The sequence below is a fragment of the Rhyacophila brunnea genome, unplaced genomic scaffold (assembly GCF_057557595.1).
Source record: "Rhyacophila brunnea isolate RB1 unplaced genomic scaffold, BYU_Rbru_1.0 scaffold_21, whole genome shotgun sequence".
NCBI lineage: Eukaryota > Metazoa > Arthropoda > Insecta > Trichoptera > Rhyacophilidae > Rhyacophila > Rhyacophila brunnea.
In genome coordinates this window covers 25,723,398-25,748,834 of record NW_028232871.1, presented here as the reverse complement: position 1 = coordinate 25,748,834, position 25,437 = coordinate 25,723,398, and the positions used below count along the sequence as shown (strand labels likewise).

General features: G+C 29.5%; 1 protein-coding gene across 1 annotated transcript in view; it reads left to right on the top strand.

The window, feature by feature from the left end:
• The window catches only part of Fas2 (neural cell adhesion molecule fasciclin 2), a 46,628-nt gene extending 32,146 nt beyond the window's left edge, over positions 1-14,482 (top strand). Inside the window, exons 14-16 of the mRNA XM_085949261.1 lie at positions 5,839-6,037; positions 8,894-9,001; positions 12,689-14,482. Of these exons, the coding sequence (XP_085805387.1) occupies positions 5,839-6,037; positions 8,894-9,001; positions 12,689-12,830 (449 nt within the window). The 3' untranslated portion in view covers positions 12,831-14,482. The remainder of the gene's footprint in view (positions 1-5,838; positions 6,038-8,893; positions 9,002-12,688) is intronic.
• The last annotated feature ends 10,955 nt before the right edge of the window (positions 14,483-25,437 follow it).

Sequence of the window (25,437 nt, the reverse complement as noted above, 5' to 3'; positions counted from 1 at the left end):
CTCGCGTATATACAATATAATAATAACTTTATTTTGATTACAAAATTTTTATACTTAAAAACCCATATTTACCCTTAAAATGGTTTTTAAATGTTACACAATTTTATGTTGGTACAAAATAGTAGGTAGTGAAGAATGTTCTTTGCTTTGATATTAAATTTAGTTGTATCGTTGATATAATTATAATATACATTGTTATCTAAAATTATTTTGAAATATAATATCTATCCATTATCTACTATTTTTATTTTTCTCACTTCAATGTCAAATGTAAATAGTCAATTGAAATGCGCATTGAATAAAAAGATGGAATAAATTTGAATTACCCAAGTTTTATTTCTAATTCCAAAAATAATTTAGACATATTATTTTCATAGGAGAATTTAATTTTTATATTTTATTATTAGACACTACAAAATTTGATTGGCTTTATTGAAATCTCGTTGTTTATATATATATATTTAAATTTCATATATTCGTATAATTTCTACCCCATACAAGCCACAATTTACAGTTGATTGTACAATGCAATCCTGTTTCAATGTACTCTATTTGGCTTTTATTTTTTCTAAGCATATTTACTGGTACCTATTTCATTGACAATATAGTTGATACCACCCTAAAATACAGTCCACATGAGGCGAATATAATGCTATGTGCACACAACCCTTAAACTTCCATGTTTTGTCGAATAATACTAGTTGCAACATATTTGGAGGCTCTGGAAACAAAAACAGCGGATTCCATTCTGAAAAAATGTTGGCAAACCAATAAAAATGTTTTATTCTTATAATAGGTGTATTTTTTGAAGAAAATTCTTATAAAATGTTATTTGTATTCTTATAATAATAATTGACATTTAAGAATACTTTTTTCAGAAGTTGAAGTGAAATTCAGTGAAATGAAATAATATTATTTTGATTGGTTTGCCAACATTTTCCCAGAATGGAAACTGCCGTGTTTGTTTCCAGAGCTTTCATTTTCAGCAAAATTGTGTAGTTGATACAACCTCAAAATGTGATTCACATGGGGTGAAGTCAAATTGTGGTTTTCTAATGCTATGTGCACACAACCATTAAATTATCCGCTTTGTCAAACAATAATTTAATTTTAATTTATTATTATATTTCATGTCTTAATTAGGAAGGTTTCATTACTAAATATAGGTACTTTAGTGTTAATTTATTTTGTTTGTTTAAATAAACAGAAGTTCATTTGTGTGTCATTCTTTGTATTTGGACTGTCACTAGTGTACTTCCTCTTCCTTTGGTTGTAATCGACAGAAGATATTGCCATCGGCTCACTCTAACATTTTTCAACAAACATATTTAATTAAACAGTGTAATGAACAGTAATATGTAATTCGTACACCTAACAATACACTTTACTACATCATTTCTTGAGAATGACATTTTCAATAAGCCTGAAACGTTGAAGAAGGAAGAAGGATGTATACACGAGCCAAATACAAAATCGATCACAAATGGCTGTGAAAGTTTTGTGTAATTTATTTGTATGAGTTGGATATAATATTATATGTCAACACAAAAAATGGCAATATTAAATTGTAATTTGCAATATTTTTGATGATTATAGTATGTTTAAAGATAATTTTACACCTAACTATCTTGAAAAAAACTACAACTTGTGTGTCCACTAACTGCAAGAATCAACACCCCCCCCTTATTAAAATGTCCAAACGTCAATAAAAAGGTAATATATAATATGTTTGAAAGTATTAAAAATCATTTAATTTAACCTTTAGCATGTCATGCAATCTAGTAAATGTTGCTTAATAATTAATAACTCATAAATTAAATGAAAATTAACAACATATTCATAACTGTATTAGAATAAATCTTTACGCTTTTAATCGAATCGCAGGGCCTGTCTATATTAACCAAATTTAACATAACAAATATATTTATTAACGTATGTTAACAATTTCTACTAAAACTTAGATGTTTATTATTTCCCTTTGAATGTGTTTTATTATAGAAAATTAGCGGTTTTAATATTATTTTTAGAGTACACAGCATGCCAAGAATGCTCCTCAGTTATATTTCATGACTTGTCTTATTTAGGTGTTTGTGAAAACCAATTTGACATGGAATAGAATTATTTAAATATTTACGGAATATGTAGGTTCTAAGCAATATAAATACATAAAAAAATCACTTGAAGGTGTTGCTTTATTTGTTCTCTATATTATGGATTATTAATCAATGTATGAATTTATTTTCTTTTAATACAAATTATTATTTAATTTCCTTCATTCATTTCATAATTTATTATGGTTAAATTGTATGCTACTCACTGATTAAATCTTGCAATATTTTGAATGTGAATGATGAGCGATTATATGTGTCGTTTGGAATCAAAGACGGAACTATCCCATACATATATGGGATATTTTTGTCTTTGATATGAAACGCCTCATAATATTTAGACATGCACGTTGGTGTTACACATTTTTTTTATCATACAATATTACAATGTAACTATTCGATACGTATTTTATATTCCTGTCATGGCATACTATCTCTTTAACATTATGGTGTTTTTCTCTGCTACACTGTTTTCCAGGCATAGTGGTCCCCTTTATCTATTATTTTTCAGCATGGTCACTTTTTAGATTTTTCACACTCGACATTAGTGAAATGTATTTCTTTACGGTTACATGGTTTTTCACTTAGCATTGTATTATCTAAATCGATGTAAATTTCTGTTGCGTCAAAAGGAAAAGGAGGCATGTCAAAAAAACACGTAAACACTGGTATCTCTGTTTTTAATTAAGAAATAGTATAATAAGTCAAAACTATACCCGCTACCGGCCCAATTTACAGTATGAATCTTGAGATTAGTTTGTACCTACTAAAACTGTCAGGATTGAATTTTTCATCTTGCAATCGATTCGTACATATCGACGGTCCCTATGTAAACTCGGAACATTACCAAAAATGCATTTTTTACACTTTTCTGCCAAAACACTTACAGGCCCACGTGCGCTACGTAGGTCAAAATGGAGATTTTATGGTATTTTCAGAACATAATCCTGTACATTCCTTAAACGTTGTAGATAATCTATTTATATAATTTTGAAGCCTTATTATCCTTTATATTTATTCATTTTGATGACTGCATAAAGTATTTTTATTACATAAAATAGTATTCTTTTAAACCTCTCGATATAATGTTTTAGAATATAGTCATATTTCAGTACATCCATGTGCAGTGGTGTTAAGATTTTTTGGATTTATTAATTTTTGAACGCATTTTGAAAACCATTAGTAAAATTAATGTTAACATTATATAGTGAAATATTTACGATAAAAAATTATATTTTATAATCTCTGTGATCCCAAATTTGACAAGAATTAGGCATTTTATTATTCAAAAAATGGGCACAATTAACACATTTGAAGATAATTCTAAAGATACTGATTATAAGCTATGTCTTTGACCATTTAAACGTTATAAACATCCTACGAATAATGATTGTTTTATAATAATTATTGACCAAGAATAAGGTAGTATGTTTTTGAAATACGCCATTTTTATTGGCATTTCCCAGTGATTAAGCTACAACATACGGCCGTAGCCATAAATTGGCAAACGATAAATGGGGAGTATGATCATGTTAATGCGCGTGTTTGAACATGTACTGTTTTCAAAAAAATGATTTTTTTTCGGTTAGGTATATGTTCAAACACGCGCGTTAACATGTTCTTGCTCCCTACTTCATTTATTGTTTGTCAATTTACGGCTATTTCTGTATGTTGTAGCTTAACCACTGGAAAATGCCAATAGAAATGGCGTATTTCAAAAAAATACTACCTTAATCTTTGTGTGGTGTGTAAATTTGGATATGTTAATATGTCCATCTTTACTTTGGGCACCAGACAGTCGCATCAACAGATAACTACCAGTTGTCTTTATGTACTCCGTACTGGTAGCAGTTAGCGAACGTTAGAGATACAAGCGTATTATTTTGGATATTATATTCCTCTAAACAGTTTGAATTATGATGATTTCAATAGTAATAATTAAAGTTGCTAATAATCGGTATGACTTCTTCCCACGTAAAGTGAGACATGTGGTAGTTGTCTTATTAATGAATGTTTGATTCTGCCAAAAGTATATAATTTAGAAAGAACGTAATAATGCGTAAATAGTATCTATAATACTCACTGAATTTCATGTGGCTAGTAATAAAAACATTTTAAGAATTCCTACTTCAAATAGCTCTCCAGTAAAATTGCTTTTTTGTAGAAGTCGGAGTTTACATAGGGACAGTCGATGTCATTCATGGTAAAATTATTATTTATTGAATCAATCTTGCATTTTTATTTAAAATATTTATTTATTCAACGATTCCTTATTTAAATGTTAATATATTGAAAAAAATAGCATTTTCTGATACCAATTTATTAGTTAGAACAACATAGAGCAGAAGGCGAAGGAATTATACATTATTTATTCATCTGTATTTCTCAGAAAAAAAGAACTGTTGTTTTTTTTGACTTGTCTCCCTTTTTCTTGTCATTGCGCAATAATAATTAATGCTTTATCAAACGTGTCATCATAACAAAATTTAATAATAGTATATTTGTATTGATTCCACCACCAGATGTATTTGACGCACCAAAAAAAGGGCTCGACAATAATGTAGTGAATACTATATAGCACACAATATGTTATTTATGTACCTCACTCAATTCACATTTCTCGAACCCATACACATTATTAATTAAAATAAATAAATAACAAATCTTCACATGGTGTACCTTTAAGAATCAGATGCAAATCAGTTAATAAATAATATGCTAATATCTTCTTATCGATATCATCCCTCTTTGAACTGATCTTATCACTTTACTATGATAGTACTGCATACTTCAGCGTCATATATACTTGATAAAACATTGATTATACTTGCAAAGAGAATGATTACAAATTATACTGACCACAATTTATTAAATTCGATTCTATAACTTTCTGTATTAACTACGGAAGCTTTCGTTAATGAGCTTTCATCGTGAGCGTTAATCATCCAAATGAATAAACCCAAGTTTATTTACTTATTAATTATTATCATTCACTAATGAAAGTACATGTTAATTAATTAATGTATAATGTATTTTTTTTGTTCTCATTCTCTTTGTATTATATTAATTTTATTTTTATAATAAATGAGGAAAGGTGATGGTAGGGCTATAATTTATTTATTTTTAATTACTATCTTTTCCAAATTCAAAAATAAATCATAAATTAATCAAAAGTGCAATAAACTGTTATTAATTTTGAATGCACCTTATTAATGGCACAAAAGTTTCACAAGCATTAATTAATTCTCATAATCATGACTAACACAGCTTTATAACTGATCTCAATAATAATTGGCATATTAAATTTACAACTTATTTTCATATCATTACTTTTCATTATGAAATAATCAAAAATTACAATCGTAATAATAATAAATTTAGAACATACCTAATAGTACTTTCTTTTTGTAAGAGATTGATTGTTCAGACATTATTTTTTATTGTAATTTATCTGCAGAAAATATTTTTGATTACAGAACAATTTATTATTGATAAAATAATTCATTGGATTTTCTGTGATTTTACATTAGGTGTTATGTTTCTTATTGATTATTTTTTAAAAACCTTTCTTCAATTAATTGTAAATTAATGGCTTTATGAAAGTTTTCGAAATTGTCATGAATCAAATTATTTTTTATGCCACATTTAAACTGTACATTTTCACAAAAATATTATTAACCTTGATACGTTTGTTATTTTGCGATCCAACTGACACTGTGTGTTTTTCAAGGGCTGGATTCGATGGTACCGCGGCACGATGGCCCAGCTCTCTCCAGCGCCGCCATCATTGGCATAGTAATCGCCGGAGTCCTAATCATGCTAATTGTGGTAGACCTTCTGCTTTGCTGCTGCCGGAGACAGGGAGTCATAGCGACGCTGTGTCACAGGAAATCCAAACAGCACGAGGAAGACGAAGCTAAGTTGGGAAGGTCAGTTCAAATTTTATTATCATTATCACTACCTCTCTTTTGTTGTTTTTCACGAATAGTTAGGAATAATGTACATATTTTTAATCTTTTGAAACAAAGTTTTCGTTAATTCTGTAGCCATCATCAGAACCTTTTAAGCATAATTAAAAGTAAAACTATTGAAATATGACATCTCTAGAAACAAAAACTGCAGTTTCCATTTTTGAAAAATGTTGGAAAGTCAATAAAACTTTCTAATTTCTCTCTTCTTCTTCGACCATGTTCGATCCTAATAGGATCATATGGGCCTCCACAGAGTGATGGTTTGTATTAACGGATTTTGTTTTTACGAGAAATGGATGTCAGCCACTTGCTCAACCTATCAGGTCCATATTCTGACTCATACACAAATTGAAAAACAATATGTGTACTTGTCAGACCAAGGATTCGAACCTGGGATCGACGACTCTATAGGCCGACGCTTAAGCCGCGCGGCCAACTTGTAGGATTAATTTCTAAAACAAGGTTTATAAAATGTTATATATTATTACATAGTAGATATACAAACAATATTAAAAAATATTGTTTTCATAAAATAACATGCCAACCCAACATTTAACAAAAATGGAAATTGCCATTTTATTTTCCAACCTCTCATGTATAAGAAGCATTTTTTTAATGCAATGCCTCCGCACACCTCTTACGTATGGAAATAGTATAATTATTTATTTATTTTTACTTTATATAAAATCTCGTAGAATTAACAAATACTTTGTTTCAAAATTTGATAAATTATAACGGCATTCTGCTACGTAAATGCTAGTTCAATTATTGATAATGTAGGTACTAGCTATGTGTAGCTTATTACAAATATTTCTGTAACAGCTATAACCACAGTTTCAGATAGTGTATCAATCCTAACAATAAATAATATGTATATTATTCCTTATTATTATTGCCGTTCTACCAAGTAACTACTGTAAAATATTGTAAACATTGTATAACTCACTAATTTTTCTATAGTCTATAGATCCTTCCAGCCCCTATTTTTTTTCTAGCCATATAAATATTAAAAGCTACTGAATATTATTGTAGTGTTCATGCTTTTTTGGGTCTATGGTTCTGCTAGAAACCTTTCCAAATAAATAATAATTAAAATATTACAGAAATAGAAATATATGCTACAATATATTGCGTAACAAGTATTTTATTATGTATTCAATTAATCAGTTTTAGTTGTATGTACCTACCATTAAAAGTAAATAAATATTATTTAATATTGCCATATCATTCATTGAATAGCAATAATTTTGTTATATTCAATTGTTTTTATATTACAATTTTCCACATTTGAAATATTTTTTTCTTCACTTCTAAATTCAATTTTTTGTACCCATATTATTAAAGCAATGTGTCATGTTACGTATTTTTAACAGTCACCATTATTAAATGGCTTATCATTCTGTTATAATAACCATTTTCTCCGCATTTCTTCCCACAAATTCAATGTGTTTTTTAACATTTTAAAACTCTATACGTAGCATGTAATCGTTAGATTTCAATATAGAATGTTTGATGGTTAGATTTTAGCACACCATCGTTTTTTTTACATTTTGTCATTTTTCATGAATTATGTCAATAATTTAGGCACTTCTTATTGATGTCGATTTCTTCTACATGTTTTTCTATTTGTTTTTAGTTTATAATAGTGGTTTATATAGGTTTTAGTTATACAAATACCAGAGCTGTCATACAAAATCACTTATTCCATATGTTTACAATCCTATCCTTTTTCCTTCGGTAAAGCAGTTAACTCTTCAACGGGAATTGTTTTAAAAGCATTATTTCATTATAGAGGTAAACTGCATTACTTGATATAGCAGTGACATCAAAACCGTGCAGTGTGTGTAGGTACATGACGTGTAACTATTCGGTTGGATATTTAGAAACTTTCTGGCAGGCACAATATCATGCTCCATATAACAGCGAAATATCAAGTTTATACACATTTCTCACAGGAAGTATTCAGGACAAACTGTCTGGGACTTACCTAGAAAGCAAAAAAAAAGAAAATAGTCATAACATAGAAGGCATAAAACCAATTATTTCTCTTATATAAGCAAATCTTACTACATAATATTATATTATAGTTGCCACAAAATGCGTTGATAAAATAGTGCCTTACTTTCTCTTGTATATTAACTATAGATTGTAATATTTTATTACAAATTCTAACAGATATCATTTGTAAGTGTGTGAGATAAAAATAAAAAAGTGTTGAGAAGAACATGCATTGATGGACATACACTGTTCTCTCCCATACTGGCTTGGACATTAATAATTATTGTTTTCTCCCATACTAGTAATTTTTATATCAACATTTACTTGGAACTCTTATGGTTTTCAATAAGTCTGTTAATGCACAATGAAAATATACATATTTGGCTAACACATTGCATACTTAACTCAAAACAAAAACAAATGTGACCATCATTATTTTCTCCCAATACCCTTCAATAATTGAGGTTAAGCGATATGTAACATTTGTCTCATAATTATAATTCCCCCCAAAATTACAGTTGTCTCAACGTTTTAATGGCCTAAAATTGCTTTTGCCCCAAAATATGCCATTCTTGAAACAGTAGAAAATTTATCGCTGAGTTTAGACGTACATGCTTGCCAGAAAGTGTATGAAATCGATCCGTCATATCCATGTTTTTAATACTTTCAATGATTTATAGTAAAACATATAAAATTTTACGAAACCCTCCGTTATTGTCTTATTATTGAATACTAATACATACTGTGTACCAATTAGCTACATCAAATAAATCTGGGGTGCGTGAATGACTTGTAAATGTAAAATATTTGTCTCAGTCTATACGGTTGGCGCTTCCCGCTCCCTTATTGCAGTAATAAGGAGCCAGTGGCGCCCCCCTCGCCCGCCCCCCTGCCACCCCCCGTCAAGCTCGCCACCACGCCAACGTAAGACTAACAAAATCACAAAATGGCTGCTGTTTTATGTTATCTTTCACCAAAATCATTCGCTGTCTCTTACATTAACATTTTGTATCGGCATATTCATTTTATATACTAGAAATGCTATGCAAAAATTGACATACTTTTAATTTGCTACGTCAATTTTATTTAAAATTATATAAATATTTTATATGTTATTTTAAAATCTGCTTGAAATCATTTGTTATTTGTTTAATTTGTTTTTGTTAATTTTTTGTTTTAATTTAATTTAATTAAACAAATGTGGTTTCATTCCGCAAGCTAAAGAAACAAACGAAGCCAATTATGAATGGGTTTAAGCTACGTATGACCCTAGTCCGATCCTAAGAAGATCACATGGGCCTCCACAGAGTAGAGGTTTATATAAACAGATTTTTTTACAAGAAATGGATGTTAGCCAAACACACATTGAAAAACAATATGTCTATTTGCCAGACCCAGGATTTGAACCTGGGACCCACGATATTTTAAGCCGCTCGGCCATCAAACAGTACGCATTTAATGACGCTGAACCGGGAAAAAAAATAGCAGTGAAGGTTCAACTTCTGTACGCACATACTAATTTCTAAAATTTGATTGATTTACGCTTCAGTCATTCGACTTGCCTAGATAACCAATATTATAAGTCATTCGTAGTGCATAATTTGACGTAATTTTTAAAACTCCCTTTGAAATCGTTTATGCCTACAAGAATTTTTTAAATTGTTTATTTTTGAAGTTATATTAGTTAATAAACAAAATGATTTTGTGAAAGCCACATGAAATAACGGATCATTCATTGAATATTAAAACACTTCATATCAATGGTATTTTATTAACTGTAAAATTAATAACGGAATGTCATATATTTATTGAAAATTATTTATAGATTTTGTTATTTTTTAAATGCCATTGACAGTGTTTTGATACGTTTCGATCATTCATAAGTATAAGCACGCCTGTAATACTTTGAAGACTGCTCTGTTAGATTCAGCGAATGGTTTTTACTTTTTAGCATGCTTTTGACTTTTAGTTTTGCCTTCTGATTTTTTTTTAATGATATATTGGTTTTGCACATATGATTTTGACTACAAAAAACATAGTTTTTATAACCATGCCTATGATTTAAGTAGGTAAAGCCAATTATTGAAACCTTGTTTATTACCCGAAGATATTTTAATTTTTCAGGACTCTCTTGGCAGTATTTTAAACCTTCAAAAAATTAACTTATTTGATTATTTAATTTTAGACAAGCTATCTGTGAATTTGAAAATTTAACTTTGGTGTTCAAACAGAAATAAATTTTTTAGTATTATGATTTAATTCACATATTTCCAACAATCTTTATAATTATCAGAGAAAAGAAACCTTACTTTTTATTCTTCATGTAAAGATCGTAATGATCATTTCACTATACTATTTATTCTCTTAATAAATGCAAGGCAACAGATAATAATTATATCAAGTTTATAATTTGATAGTTGTTTATATAGTAAAACCCTATCAATTAGATCAGTGCATGCAAATAAGAAATTTAAAAAAATGTTTGATTTAGTAATACAAAAATTATAATAATGTAAAACAATGGACAGTGATGGTAGATTTCGGTTTTATTTACTAAAAATAAATTCAATTTTATTGAATAAAAAACAAATGTCGAAATTCGAATTGCATATTGTATGATGCATTTAAAAATTATTGAAAATTCGAATTACAATAAATTTTGAATTACGAGTGGATTATCCGTATATTATGAACCAGCAAAGTATATTAATCCCAATAACCTTCAATCGTTAATAACACATTTCTTCTGTACAATCTGCAATGTTAAAACTCATTTGGTATTTTATTGTCTCTTCCCCTTTTATGCTTCCTCCAACGTGTCACGCCACCTCATCCAATAGTTATGTACCCACCACGCCAATGTAAGAAACTAACACAATATCTCGATATCCATTTTCTTTTTCAAATGCATTTATTCTATTAACACAATATTTTTACTGTCGATGTTCATAATTTGTTTTATACTGTACTTGAGATTTTTCAGTTTTTTGTGTGTTTAGGCATGATTTTTCAAATTTTAATGTGTTCTCAATGCATTTGTTCTATGAATGAACTAATGGCTTGCTTTTTCATATATTTTAGACCTGCCTGTTAAAAAGAGTGCTTTATCTGTTTTCATTACGAATTAAATGATATTCATTTCACTTAGTAAACAGTAATATGTTATTTCTTAATCCTGTAGATACCAGAATACAATAAGAAATGAACATTATCTTGTGTCATTTTCAACACTATAATTATTTTTGTCTTAATAGACAATCTCTATAAAATTATTTCAATCCATTTTAGTAGCATTTCTTTCCATTACCTTAACTTAGTTTATAGAAACATTGGAGATAGAAAACTACTAACCACGTCCTCGTAAAAGTTGCGTTATCTTGAAATTGATAGTGCAAATCATGTAATGCGCGTGTAATACGTGTCACCATTTTTAAACTTCCACTGTCATCTATTATTGAGATGAAATAATGAATTTTAGCTAATCTAAAGTCACCAGTGGCGAAGTATGAAGGCAGGCTGTTAAGATCTGACATAAATAGTGCACACTAAATTTTGTCACTCATACATATTTGTTTTCATTGAAATAAGACTAGAAATAATTATTGCAGATGGTGTTGGTTATTTTTTTAAATTCAATTAAACCCTGTGTAAATCAAGCTATAATAGATAATAGTCAAAAAATATTCATCTATCTATAGAATATCTAAAATTATGCCATTAAATCATAATATAATTTTATATATTTTATAGATAGAAGAATAGTTTTTATCTATTATGGTTTAGGCATGAATGTAATGAATTTAACACGATTTTTAAAAAAGTAACCAACACCATCCGCAGTTTGTACTCTTTAATCAATAAAAAACAATTAAATATGACTGACAAAGTGTTCACTATTTTTGTCGGATCTCCACAGCCTACCTCCACTATGATGGTTTGGTTTAGACAAGGCTTAATTGAATTTTAAAAACTAAACACCACCATTTTATATTCGTGTTCTTAGCTCAATGACGACAAATAAAAGTCTATCTGACTGCACTATTTATGTTACTGAAAACCTTATCATGATAACGCTCTTTTTCTGGAAAAGGGCTCAACTGAATATCTTTGAAACAATGTAAGTTTCCTATATTTACGTCTTCTTAGCTTGTGTAGCATGTTATGTCTATGATTCTAGCATACTTAAAACATATGTTTACAAATATAATCTAGGAAGTCTCTGTAAAAACATTTAGACTATTAATTTTATCAGAATTTTATGGAGTTTTTAAATGCTGTAAATATGTTCTATTTTAAATAGGTGTAGGAATATTCTTTTCTTTTATTCCCTCATTCTCTTTCTAGTCTTAATATTTTTCAATAAGAATGTAAACTTAATAAGCGACAATATTTAATAATACTACCACACGACTTTTAGAGATCCCGAGCTTCTTTTATAACTGTTACTTCATCAAAATAATTGTTGTAAGTATTGTGTGTTTGTGCTTAAAAAGACATTTGATTGACAATTTTTGTTTGCTGTTTTGCTACATTCAATAATAAAAGCATGGTAACGCTTAATATCATTAAACCGATTATATAACTGATGAAAGTTTTGATTGCTCCCGGCAGAGACGAGAAGGAGCCCCTGAAGGACTGCAACGACAGAACCATGATCGACAACTCGATGATGCGCAACACCTCGGTGGAATTCGACGGCAGAAGAGTCCACGCCAAAACCGGTGACATCATCGGCAAGAACTCCGCAGTGTGAATTCCGCCGTTCAATGGATCGTAGCCGACATTGTTTAAGCTTACTTAACCTCGTAACTGAAGCGATCAAAGCGGATAAAAAACATTTACAGTATGAATATAGTTACAAAATGCGTGCACAAGACGTTTATTTCCTGTGCCAAATATAATACGACCTACTCTATTAATTAATTAATCCATATATTATTGTGCAAATTGTATTGAGAAAATTTCCAATGTGCCATGACATTGTTTTGCTTATATCGAAAATATTTTACATATGCCATATTTATATTTCAACATTGCAATATTTAAATCTAAATTGAAAGTATCCTATAGAAAGATGTCTATTAGTAAATTATGAACTCGAAAAATGTTATGAAATTCAATCATTTATTATTTTATTTCATATAATAGCCATGGGTTTAATGCTTTCAATGTAGTTTTGAGCATAAATAGTAACTTGACTCTACACCATTTTGGAGCTGTATAAATATATAGACCCCTATTGCATGTTAGCTGTCTTTTGAGACCAAACAATGTAGAAAGTGTGGCATAATTACAAAGAAATATATGTCAAAAAATAAATGTTCGGGTGAAATTATAAAATATATTTACCTATATCTCAATAAGCAAAATTTTGTGATCAATGAGGGATTTTTAAAAAAAGTAGTCATTACCAAAATAATTTGTGTTGCAAAAACAAATCTAGTTTTCAATGTTTTGTCTTTCGGCTTTCATTTATTTCACTGTCATTCGTAACTTCATTATTTTGAGTGAGGAAGACAGATTGTAGGCGCATAATTTTAACAATTACAATTTCTGGCACGTGGTACATGTCAAAACAAGTCCAGGACAAGAAATATTATCAAAAATCGATTTTGAAATAACAAAATCGAGGGTTACTTGTATAAGTAGAATTGTGAAGCTTCTATCTACATCAAAATATACATTTCAAAAAAATTGACACTTGGTTCCTTTAAAACTTCCACCACTACTATAATAAAATTTTGGTTTTCCACTAGGTATAGGTATTTTGAACCTGTCAAAACATATACAGGCTCCTATTTCACGTTATCCGACTTACATTAAATGCTATAAATATAGATGCGTTCAACATAATAATAAATCAATTTTAATACACTGGTGTCATTATAGTTAGACCCTTTTTTAAAGGATACCTTCAATGACAGTTAACGCTTTATTGTTCTTAGTATCAACTAAATTAAAAAATATAAACGTATTTTGAATCTCATTTGTTTTAATAATCCGTTTATGGATGAATTAAATATAAGTTGTGGTGTAGGTAGTATAATCCTTTCGAAGTGTATGGAAATTTTCTCAAATCATCGGAGAACAATATAAAATATAATTTACATTCATGAATGTTAGATTAATTTTATCGCTTGCGGCGACTGAAGGTTTATCGTCGGAAGGGGAAAGACCAAATAATAAATATTAACTCTTATGATTTTTCGATGTTGTGTTAAATAAGTCAAAATTATATATGAATTCTTCTCGTGAAAACGCTGTAAGTAAGGTGGTATAGTGTTTGCCAGATTACATTTTGTAATACAGTTTTTATAGCAATTTTAATTATTATTAGTGTTGGCAACATTGTCGAACACAATCATTCTCTCGTCAGCATCTTTCACTGTAATAATCAAATGCACAAAATTCAAAAAAATATAAAGAAATTCTCTTTCAAGTATTTTTATTGGAAAAATATATTTTAACTTCATCAAAGAATTTTCTAATGTTATTATTATCGTTGGTACTGATACTGTGGTATTTTCTGACACTGTCGTACTGTGTAGAAATCTTTTTTGCATTCAATTTCGCATTGTATTATTGTCACCAATACGGCTGCGTGTTTCTTCATATTTGATTGTAGCCGTCAAATTAGTCATCCAGAATAATACCAAATTATTACCAGTCCAAAAGTTTTATCTCTCTTTCTGTAATTTATAACCATCCATGAATGGACAATTAATTTAAAACTCTTTATTGCCAATTCCGGTATTCATCTCATTCTGGACTTACTATACCACCATTATGGTCTTCTCCCCAGCTTACTTTATCCAATTAACTATTATCATTGTAAAAGGAAATATTAATTGTTAATAGAAATAAAGTGCTTTCTTCCCTGTAATCAAATATATATATATATACTTACTTTTTGTCTGTCAAGCTACTTATATACAATATTATAATCCTCTTGAAACAAAAATCGTGATTTTATATATTATTACAATCATAAATCAGTGGCAAAGGGTGGAGGTAGACTGTCAAGATCCCACAATAAATAGTGCACACTAAACTTTGTTAATTGTACGTATTTGTTTTCATTGAACTAAGAATACAAATTGCAAATATTGCTGGTAAAATTCAAATAAACCCTACGTAACCAAGCCATAATAGATAATAATTAAAAAATATTTTATAGATAAAATGAATATATTATCTATTATGGTTTTGTTTTAGGCAGGGCTTTAAGAATTTAAAAAAAAATTAACAAACACCATCATCTGTAACACGTATTCTAAATTCTACTAAAAGAAATTAACGTGGGTTTAAGTTTGCACTGTTTTTGTCAGATCGCCCATAGCATACCTAAAATATTATTGTTTGTGGCAGAGTTTTATTGGAATTTAAAAACTAACTAGTGCTCTGCATGAATGAAAACAAATAAGTATGACTGACAAAGTTTAGTGTGCACTATTTATGTCGGATCTTAACAACCGACCTCACCTATCGTCACTGTTATATAAAATATAATATCAAATAATATTAAATCATATAATTATTACAAAAAACAAGTATTATCATCAGATTATGTTTACACTTATGCATTTCTGGTAGACAATAAAATAAATTCATGAATAGGTATTGCGAAAGAAAAGAATTTTATGGAAAAACAAGACAGACCAAAAAAAAAATTAAGATTCTTATAATTTCTTGATAGTTAAGACTGAATATTATTCTTTGTAAAGATAAAACTAAGACAAAATTCGTATTTTTTTCTATGTAATCAAAATTATATAAAATTATATCCATTTCATAGTGGAACTTTGGTTATATAATATTATATATTTACAATTATTATTACTAATAAATTAATTAAGATGTTTGTCTAAATATTTCGTAACGTTAATTTCTTTTTACTTTCCATTCACACAAGATGACCTTAATACTATATATTATAATATGTAATATTAAATAATATTATTATTATTGTCTTACAGTAATTAACATTAATATTAGTTAACATTTATGTCAGCATTAATTAATGGTGTATTTTTAATAATATAGTCATTATTTTTTTTTTATCATTATTTTTAGGCAGCAAGCTTATACATATTCAAGTGGCATTTATTTTACTTAGTGTATATCAATTATTATTATATGTTTATTATTAAATATGGGGATGAGTAATTAATTCTTAATAAATGTTTTAGAAAAACCATTATTAAAATATACAATTTTTAACATCTATCGATTCCGTGTCAACAATACATATTATTAGTTTGATGTAATTAATTTTAACTACAGTTTCTGATAGCTTTGTATTTTTTAATAGTTGCTTCAATGTCAGTAAAGTATTATGTAACTTGGAACATTTTGGAAATGTATTCTAATTTATAATGAATGAAAAACTACAAGTTATGAAATTTCTAGGGTCTAATGCATAGTTATTACTTTTACTACAATTTTCAGACGTATTTATGACAAAATTGAAATAAAAACAAAAATCAAATAAACATAGTTTTTAATGTTGCTTACTTATTTCTGACAAAACAAAATTGTGTACCAATCATCTACACAAATATGAAAGACTAGCAGTATTACACATGTCTTATTATATTATTCAAACAATCGAAATTAGCTTGCGTCAACTGACGTAACGTTAATGCTTGCAATTCAATGAGTATTGTAGAAATACTATTGACACTTTTGCCTGTAGTGCGTCCATATAATATTCAATTAACCCCCGATAAATATTAACCATCAAATTATTCTTGTATGTAATATACCTACTTAATTATTCAATTATTATTTTGCAGTTTTCATATGTTAAAAAGATATAATAGTGACACATTATATTATAATGTGTCGCTGAAAACGACATTGACATGTTATTAATTATCTTCCTAAAATGTCATCTATGCATTAGGCCCTAAATCATTAATTCTTTTAATGCGTTAAAATGCCTTTAATCAGCATTCTTACCAAAGCTGAAATTTTAAATGATGTAAATTAATTAAGACTTCATTATTATAATAATTATATACATCATCATTTTACTTTAAAATTACAGCCACAAATATATAAATATGGAAATTTATAAAAATATCTTTCCTACCCAATTGGCCCCAAGTGTGATTTTTACGAAATTATTATGCGTGTTACGTGGACTATCGAACTAATGCGACCGATAAACATTCCGGTAATAATTTTATGAAATCACAGATGAAAACCTCACAAGTTGGACATATTGTCTCCCATAATTTATTCTGTGAATCATAATTTGTCCAAAAAGAACACTTTTCAGCTGTTTGACTGCATTGACTAAGGCTTTTATAGTTTTAGAAATTTCAAGTGTCATGAATAGACTCTCAACGTGAATTGCCTCTAAACGATACAATACTTTAGATTTGTACTTAACCTATTTTGAGCGTATATACAACACACTAGCTCTGAGGTACAGATATGTGATGTCCTTTGGTAGTTGTCAAATACAAGATTGTGTTCATTCATCTTAGTCAAGAACCATTCACACTCGAAGAAATATTCGATAGATTAATAAAAATCTTTAAAAACTGAGATCTTGAAGCATGTTTAAGTAAAAATAGTAGTGTAAATATTATTAATCATTATTATTGACATCACAGTTTTTTTATTACTATATTCTTTTTATATTGTATGGTATTTTATTATAAATCAAGTTAACAATGGTACACAGTAATACATGACATGGCGTTTTATTTAGTTTTTTTTTTTTTTATATATTTCATTATAAGTAAGCTTTTGGTAGATAGTATTATTTCGTAAACATTTATTTACGATTGTGGTGTTTTTAAAATGTTATATTGCGCCCTTGATGCAGGCCCGAATTATGGCTTAGGCAGACTAGGCAATTACCTCCTGCTCAGATTTTATAGGTCGCCTGACCTTAGACACAGTAAAAATAATAAAACACATTTTATTTAGTATTGAAAACAAAACACCTCTACCCATGAATTACAATTATACTACTTACTATATTTTTCTCAGAAACACTATCGGCGTAGAAATATCCAAAGAAATTATATTGTTAATAAATTGTACATGATATAAAACAATTCTTACGTCCGATTAATTAGTAATTTAATCGCTAAAGAAAAAAATTACAAGATGATCATTATTTTCTTATGAAAATATGGTCTCTAGAGTCTAAAGTATCGTTTCCATTTCTATGGTCATATCCATGGCCCCAAATTCTCTTAGTACGGCCCTGCCTTTGAAGACAAACAGGTTTCAGTGAGGTCACTACATATAATTTTTTGATAGTAAATTAACGTTAATTTTAAACTGCCTATGAAAGTAAAGTATTATTTTTATAAATAACAACAAAATAAATAATGTTGGGAATCATTGGACCTACATATACATATATATATATTCAAGATATTAGAATAAAGTGTTTTATTGCATCTGTGTGTAAAAATGTGTAAATTGTATTGTATAATATTATGAATGCATGCGCAGTCGCACATTGAAAATCGTCTTGACTGGGATAATAGTCATAAATGAAAATTGAGCGCAACATGAAACTTTCTTTTGCGCGGACAGTGACGTCACACGGCAAGCAAAATGAATGACGAAATGCGTCATTTCGGCATTAGTTGCATGTGACTCCGGCCGTTTTTTCAAACTAAAATGCCGCATTCCACCAATGTGCGTAGTTCCATTTGGCAGTCGGTGTTCGACACGTTGCAGATGAGACGAGCTTAGATGTGCGAGCCGGCTGATATTTAGATACAGACACAAGCTGAAAGCCTATATGAACATTTCTTGGCCTTACATAAATGTTTGTAATATTCAATGTATCTATATTTTACTGTGTAATATCCACAGTGCATGATGTGAAGAAACCTTATGTTTTAATTTAAAATCACAATACGTTTAAAATTATTTTTAAGTATATTTTTATACGTTATTTTATGCTTATTTTTAACTACTTATCGGTTACTTATTAAGTAATTTTACTAGTCAAGGAATAATTGTTTTGTCCGTTTCTTAAATAACCATAAATACAGCAAAACGGTGTTGGTGATTTTATACAGTCGATTATATAAAACTATTGAGCCATAACTGTAAGGAGACTGCATTTCTTATGAACATTGAAACGAGGCATAGGGCATCGTTAAGCAAAAGAGTTGAGAGCAGTAACATGATATTTGGTTTGCCTTTCGTAAAAATAGCCCACATGTCATTCTCCTTTATGTTATCAACTCGATGAATGATACAATGTTACCTTCATCTTTATTTTTTGATTTTTTAATGTTACCCTCTTCAAGCGTATACATACTTAACATAAATAATTATTAATGTTTGCTTAATTATTGTTGTAAATTAACTAAATAATTATTTAGCCATAAAAGTTGGAATATATGTAATTTTAAGCTGTGTGTAACTCATTTTTCAATTAAAAAGTTTTTATACAATAAACGCATTGTTTACTTGTGAAGTGGAGATTATGCTTAAAAATAAATAAATTTTTAAATAAATGTGATTTTTATTTCAAATTGACTCTTTCATCAGGAGCGTGACAACCCAGGGTGGGTTCTGGCTTCCTTCAACAACCCTCCATCTGTCCGTCTTTCCAGTTTAGTATCCCAAATATAAGGCAGTCATTCATAGTTCCATCTAGCCATTGAATTCTTAAGCCTGCCTCTCTGCATCCTGTTGGATTACATACTCATACTCGTGCATAAATTTACTGGTACTAATAGTCTGTAAATTAAACTATCACAATAATAACTGTTTACACGCAAGTGTTGACAGTCTCACCAATATCATTCTTCAAGCATAAGCGAGACACGTTGTTGTCACTGTATGGTTCTATTTGATAGGTTGTGAAAATAAGTAAACGTCAAAATGCTCTGCGCGGTGTAGTTTGTATTTTTTCCGGCAGATTCGCCACTAAGATTCTACTGTGCAGGTGCAGATATCACACAAGGTCCAACTATCACATGAAAATTCAAAAGGTGCTGACCTTTTTTGATCCAAACATGCAATCTTGCAACTTGCACGATGGTACTTGTTTACACGTGCATTTTTTTGTTATGTACTGTCAGCAGTAAATCCATGCACGTGTAAACAGGCTATTACTTTCTTTGCTGTTTCATTTTTGTTCATATCGTCGCTTAAGAAACAACACCGCGTAAGTCAATTAATTAAAATTTTCAGGGGAAACAAAAAACGTCTCAAAAAATTGAAAATTGATACCTTTTAACTTAATTTTTTTGTGTTAAGTTAAAAAAAAAAAATTTTCATTCAAAAAGAATTTTTCCGTAGAAGGAACACGGTGTAGGATTTTTTTACCTACCGAATGTTATTCAAAACTCAAAACCGCCAAATGGGGACTTACGCGGTGTTGTTTCTTAAACGACGATATGGTGTACCTATTAACAATGTTCATACAGAAAAAAGAGTAAGCATAAAAACTACATGGAAGTACACAAAATGAACTAAGTTTTAAAATGGCCATTTACACCTCACGCTAGAGGAATATATCAATATCTGAAGCAATTTAATTGAACACAATATGCTCTCCCAATTGGCATTACCAATGGCAGGTTAGTTCTGCATCTTACTAATTACTAATACTCAGGCCAACCGTCTGCCACAATCACCTCCGATTATGAAAAGTCACTTGAGTCGTACCCTGAAGTCTACTGTAGTTGTGACCGAATTGGAACAATTTCTATTTTTTTGGGCACAATCATGTCGTAGATTACCAAGAACGTATGAAAACATCTGAATTAACCTAGAGCTTCCAAAAGTGGCCGCACGAACGTGTACTGATTGCGTTTGATATAACAACACAAATTTGACTTTTACATATTGACAGCTGCCTGATTTTATTCACTATTTTAACAGACAATAATACCCCAGTACATACAATCAGCAACTCGTTATTACTTGTCTTAATTTCTTTTGTTACATACTTTACTTATAATTGTTTACACTAACAACTGAGCGTATATTATGAACCAATCAAATCAATCACCAACATGATTTCATTGGCAACTGAATCATTCCGTGTGATTGCTATTTAAAGTCGACGATCGTTGAATCTGGTTGGGTCTGCGAATTTGCATAGTTTAATGGCATAATTTAGGATATTTTATAATATAAGCGAATGTGTTTTTACTATTATCTACTATGGCTTGGATTACACAGGGTTTAATTGAATTTTAAAAAGTAACAAACACTATCTACTTATTGTAGTCTTTGTTCAATGAAAACAAATACGTTTGACTGATAAAGTTTAGTGTGCTCTACTTATGTCGGATCTTAACAGCCTACCTCCATCCTTCGTGACTGGCACTCGGCTGGTCGCGACCGGTGATGCAAGTCGATGCTACGAGGTACATCGAAAGTCTAAAAAGCTATTTTACTAGCATGATGACGTACGAAACCTTCAAATCAATTTTATAATAGTGTTTTGTATAAACAAGCCAAAAATATGCACCAAACTGATTTGAATGATTTTTTAATAAAAAAACAATTTAATTTTTTATTACCTACCCCATTTACATTTTTTTGCTATTTATGTTTTTTTTGTCAGCCCCTTTATCAATGTTATCAAAAAAGGGGTGTGTAGGTTCTTAATTTATAAGCAAGTGGACATTAAATAAAATGTATTATTTTTTCTTGTATTGCTTGTCTTATCTATATATTACTAGCTGAAGTACCCGGCTTCGCACAGGGTCGCTTCGTGGTTATATTTATCTTAGATATTTTAAAAATAATAAGAGGTAATTATTTTTTTAATATTAAAATATCTGTGTAATACAATATGGCAATATGAAAATAATTCTAATAGGAGTAAAGGTCAAACATAAGAACACTAAATTAAAATCGAATCCAAAATATGAAAACGTTATTAATGTTATTAATATGTAGTAAAAAAAAAAAACAAAATTGGATGGAACAAACAAACAACAAACTTTGTATTTTATATAATAATAATTTAGAAACCTTCGCAGGTGTGCGCACAACAACTGACAAAAGTTTCATCGCTATCGGATGAATAGTATAGGAACGCATACGAATAGTAGAAGAAGATGATTTTCTAAATCAGAAATCTTCGTGGGCATGCGCATGACAACTCACCAAAGTTTCATTGCAATCGGATTAATGGTATAGGAACGCATACGAATAGAAGAAGATGGTTGTACTAATTCAGAAACCTTCGCGGGCTTGCGCACAACAACTGGTCAAATTTTCATCGCCATTGGATGAATGGTATAAGAACGCATACGAATAGAAGAAGATAGAATAGAAGAAAAAGAAAATGGTTGTATCAATTCAGAAACCTTTGCGGGCGTGAACACAACACTTGATCAAATTTTTATTGCAATCGGATTAATGGTATAGGAACGCATACGAATAGAAGAAGAAGAAGATGGTTGTACTAATTCATAACCCTTCGCGGGCATGCTCACAACAACTGGTCAAAATTTCATCGCAATCGGATGAATGGTATAAGAACGCATACAAATAGAAGAAGATAGAATAAAAGAAAAAGAAAATAGTTGTATCAATTCAGAAACCTTTGCGGCGTGAGCACAACAACTGACGAAGGTTTTATTGCAATCGGATGAATGGTATAGGGACCATACGAATAAAAGAAGATAAAATGAAGAAGAAGAAGAAGATGGTTGTACTATTTCAGAAACCTTTGCTTGTGTTAACACAACAACTGACGAAGGTTTCATCGCAATCGGATGAATGGTATAGGAACCATACGAATAAAAGAAGATAGAATGAAGAAGAAGAAGAAGATGATAATTTTTCTAATCCAGAAACCTTCATGGATGTGCATACAACCACTTACCAAAATTTCATTGCAATCGGAGGAATGGTATAGGAACCATACGAATAAAAGAAAATAGAATGAAAAAGAAGAAGAAGATGATGATTTTTCTAATTCAGAAACCTTCATGGGTGTGCATACAACCACTTACCAAAATTTCATTGCAATCGGATGAATGGTATAGGAACGCATACGGGACAGACAGACAGACATTCATTTTTATATATTAGTATAGCCTATACTCTTCCCGCAAGTGCAAGCAATAAGTTTACAAAGTTTTATCGCAATCGGATGAACGGTATGGCTGCGCATTAAATACGAACAAAGAAACACACAAACACACAAATATTAATTTTTATATATTAGATATACTTTTTTATGTTTTTCTGTTTTTTTTAATGATTTTCAATAACCTGATCTAACTATGATCTAATTTAATTTGATTTATTATGCTTTTGGGTCCGCCTGTTATTGGGACCATCACATGTTATTTTTTTCTATATTATTTCTCATATCTATCCTCTGTGATTGTTCCTGTTGGTCGACGTAAAAAAAAAAAACAAATACCGGTATTCGATAGGAAGTACCGAAATACCCTTATTGGTATTTTCATTTGGTATTGCAATCCCTAAATATATGCCCTCAAAGTTATCAATAACATTATAACAATGTATTATTATTTATGTTAGAAACAAGATTGTTTTTTTATATTAATTAGAATATTATTATCATCAAAATAATAAGTTATTTTTTCAGTTTAATTGCGTCATTACAATAACTTATTTCTCTTATTCTTATCTTGTTACCAGTGAACACATATTTATTGTATATATAGAAAATCACTTCAACTTCGTTCCGATCGATAATTTAATGGTAACATAGTTAGTAACACCAGAATCAATAATAATTATATAGATTTTAGAATGTTAATATTCATATATCATTCTGTATTTTGATATTTAAATGTTACAATGATGACAAATCAGGGCTGTGCTCAACACAATATGAATTTAAATCATAATGTGCTGACAAAAATCAATGTTATTTATGCGAGGAAAGATAGAGAGTGGCAGAGGCTTTGTACTGCTTTTTCTCCAAAGAGAAAAACACCGCAAAAAGATAATTGATGTGTCTATTTTCAAATACCGATGATTCCGCAATTTAATATCTGTGGTAACAACTTATTAGTGTTATATTGTTGGTTTGTTTAGATCCATTGTGTTATATTTTCAAATTAAAACAATATACCCATTTATATTAGCAGATAAACCATTAATTATTGCAATAATAAGCAAAATAGATTTGGATATATCAGCATTTATTTGTTTCATTTTAAATACTTAATCCATTTTTAAATTTTAAATTTTCAAATCTTTTTTGCAAGATACAGATCATTACATAAATTATTACATGAAATTACACAATTTAATATTATGTATCTACATATTATATTTTATTTTAGATTTTGATTAAATGAGGTTGTATCGGTATCTAAAATAAATGCCTTAATTGTCTATCATTGAAGGAATGTTATTACATTGCACTAAGAGATGAACGATGAAACACAGCAAAAGTTTTGAGATGGGGATGTTGCCAAATGTTAACCTTACCCGTTCTGTGCTGTCAGGCCATGTTACACATTTTTTATTTTCTTGGAATTATTTGCAAAACAAATAACAATTAAGGGGTGAAGAAATATTAATAATTCTCTAGGTATATACTATCATATCGTGAAACCAGTTCCATAACTTGATTTGACAGTATAGAATTTATTGGCACATTAAAAAAAGTGTAGGTATACATTCAGTAGGTGGGTACCAAACTAAACATCAACCAGTGCTGAGGATGGATGATAGGTGGGTAGGAAGTGCAGATGCCTTGTTAGTAGACGTCATTGAATATTTTATTTTTAATATCTTCTATATTATTAGTTTTTAGATGGAGATGCCAATACAAAAAAAAAGTAATATGTAATCGACAATGTCATAAAGTTTCATCACATGTAGGGCACATTTATAATACGGGCATACCAACCCTTGATGTCATTTTTGTGTTATAATTTCTATTTTATCTAATCCTTCATACCTAGGCGATAAATAGGTGTCATTGTCAAGGAGTTTAGTTTCGTTTTACGCATAAATATGCAAATGGTATGAGATTTATAGTGGGACTCCTGTAAGAAATTTGATTTGCGTACAGACTGCTGACTTTATCAACTTGACCTGGAAAACACGTTATCAGTAACTAAACACAGTGTCTGTCTGTGATGACATTAAATCCTGTTTATGTTAATTTGATAATATTTTATAGTAAGTCAAGAAAAAAAATATTTGTTATGTTTATATATCAATGAGGTCATATCAGAGGGGGTGTAGGAAAGGTAGCCGCCGCTGCCTTACATTTTTAGTGGCATAAATGCCTCTAAAACTTGGACTCTTATTGTAAGAAAAATCGAAAAATTACAAGTAGTGCAACGTAGCATGGAATTGTGCATGTTGGGCATAACACGTAAATATCACATAAGAAACCAATGGATAAGGAA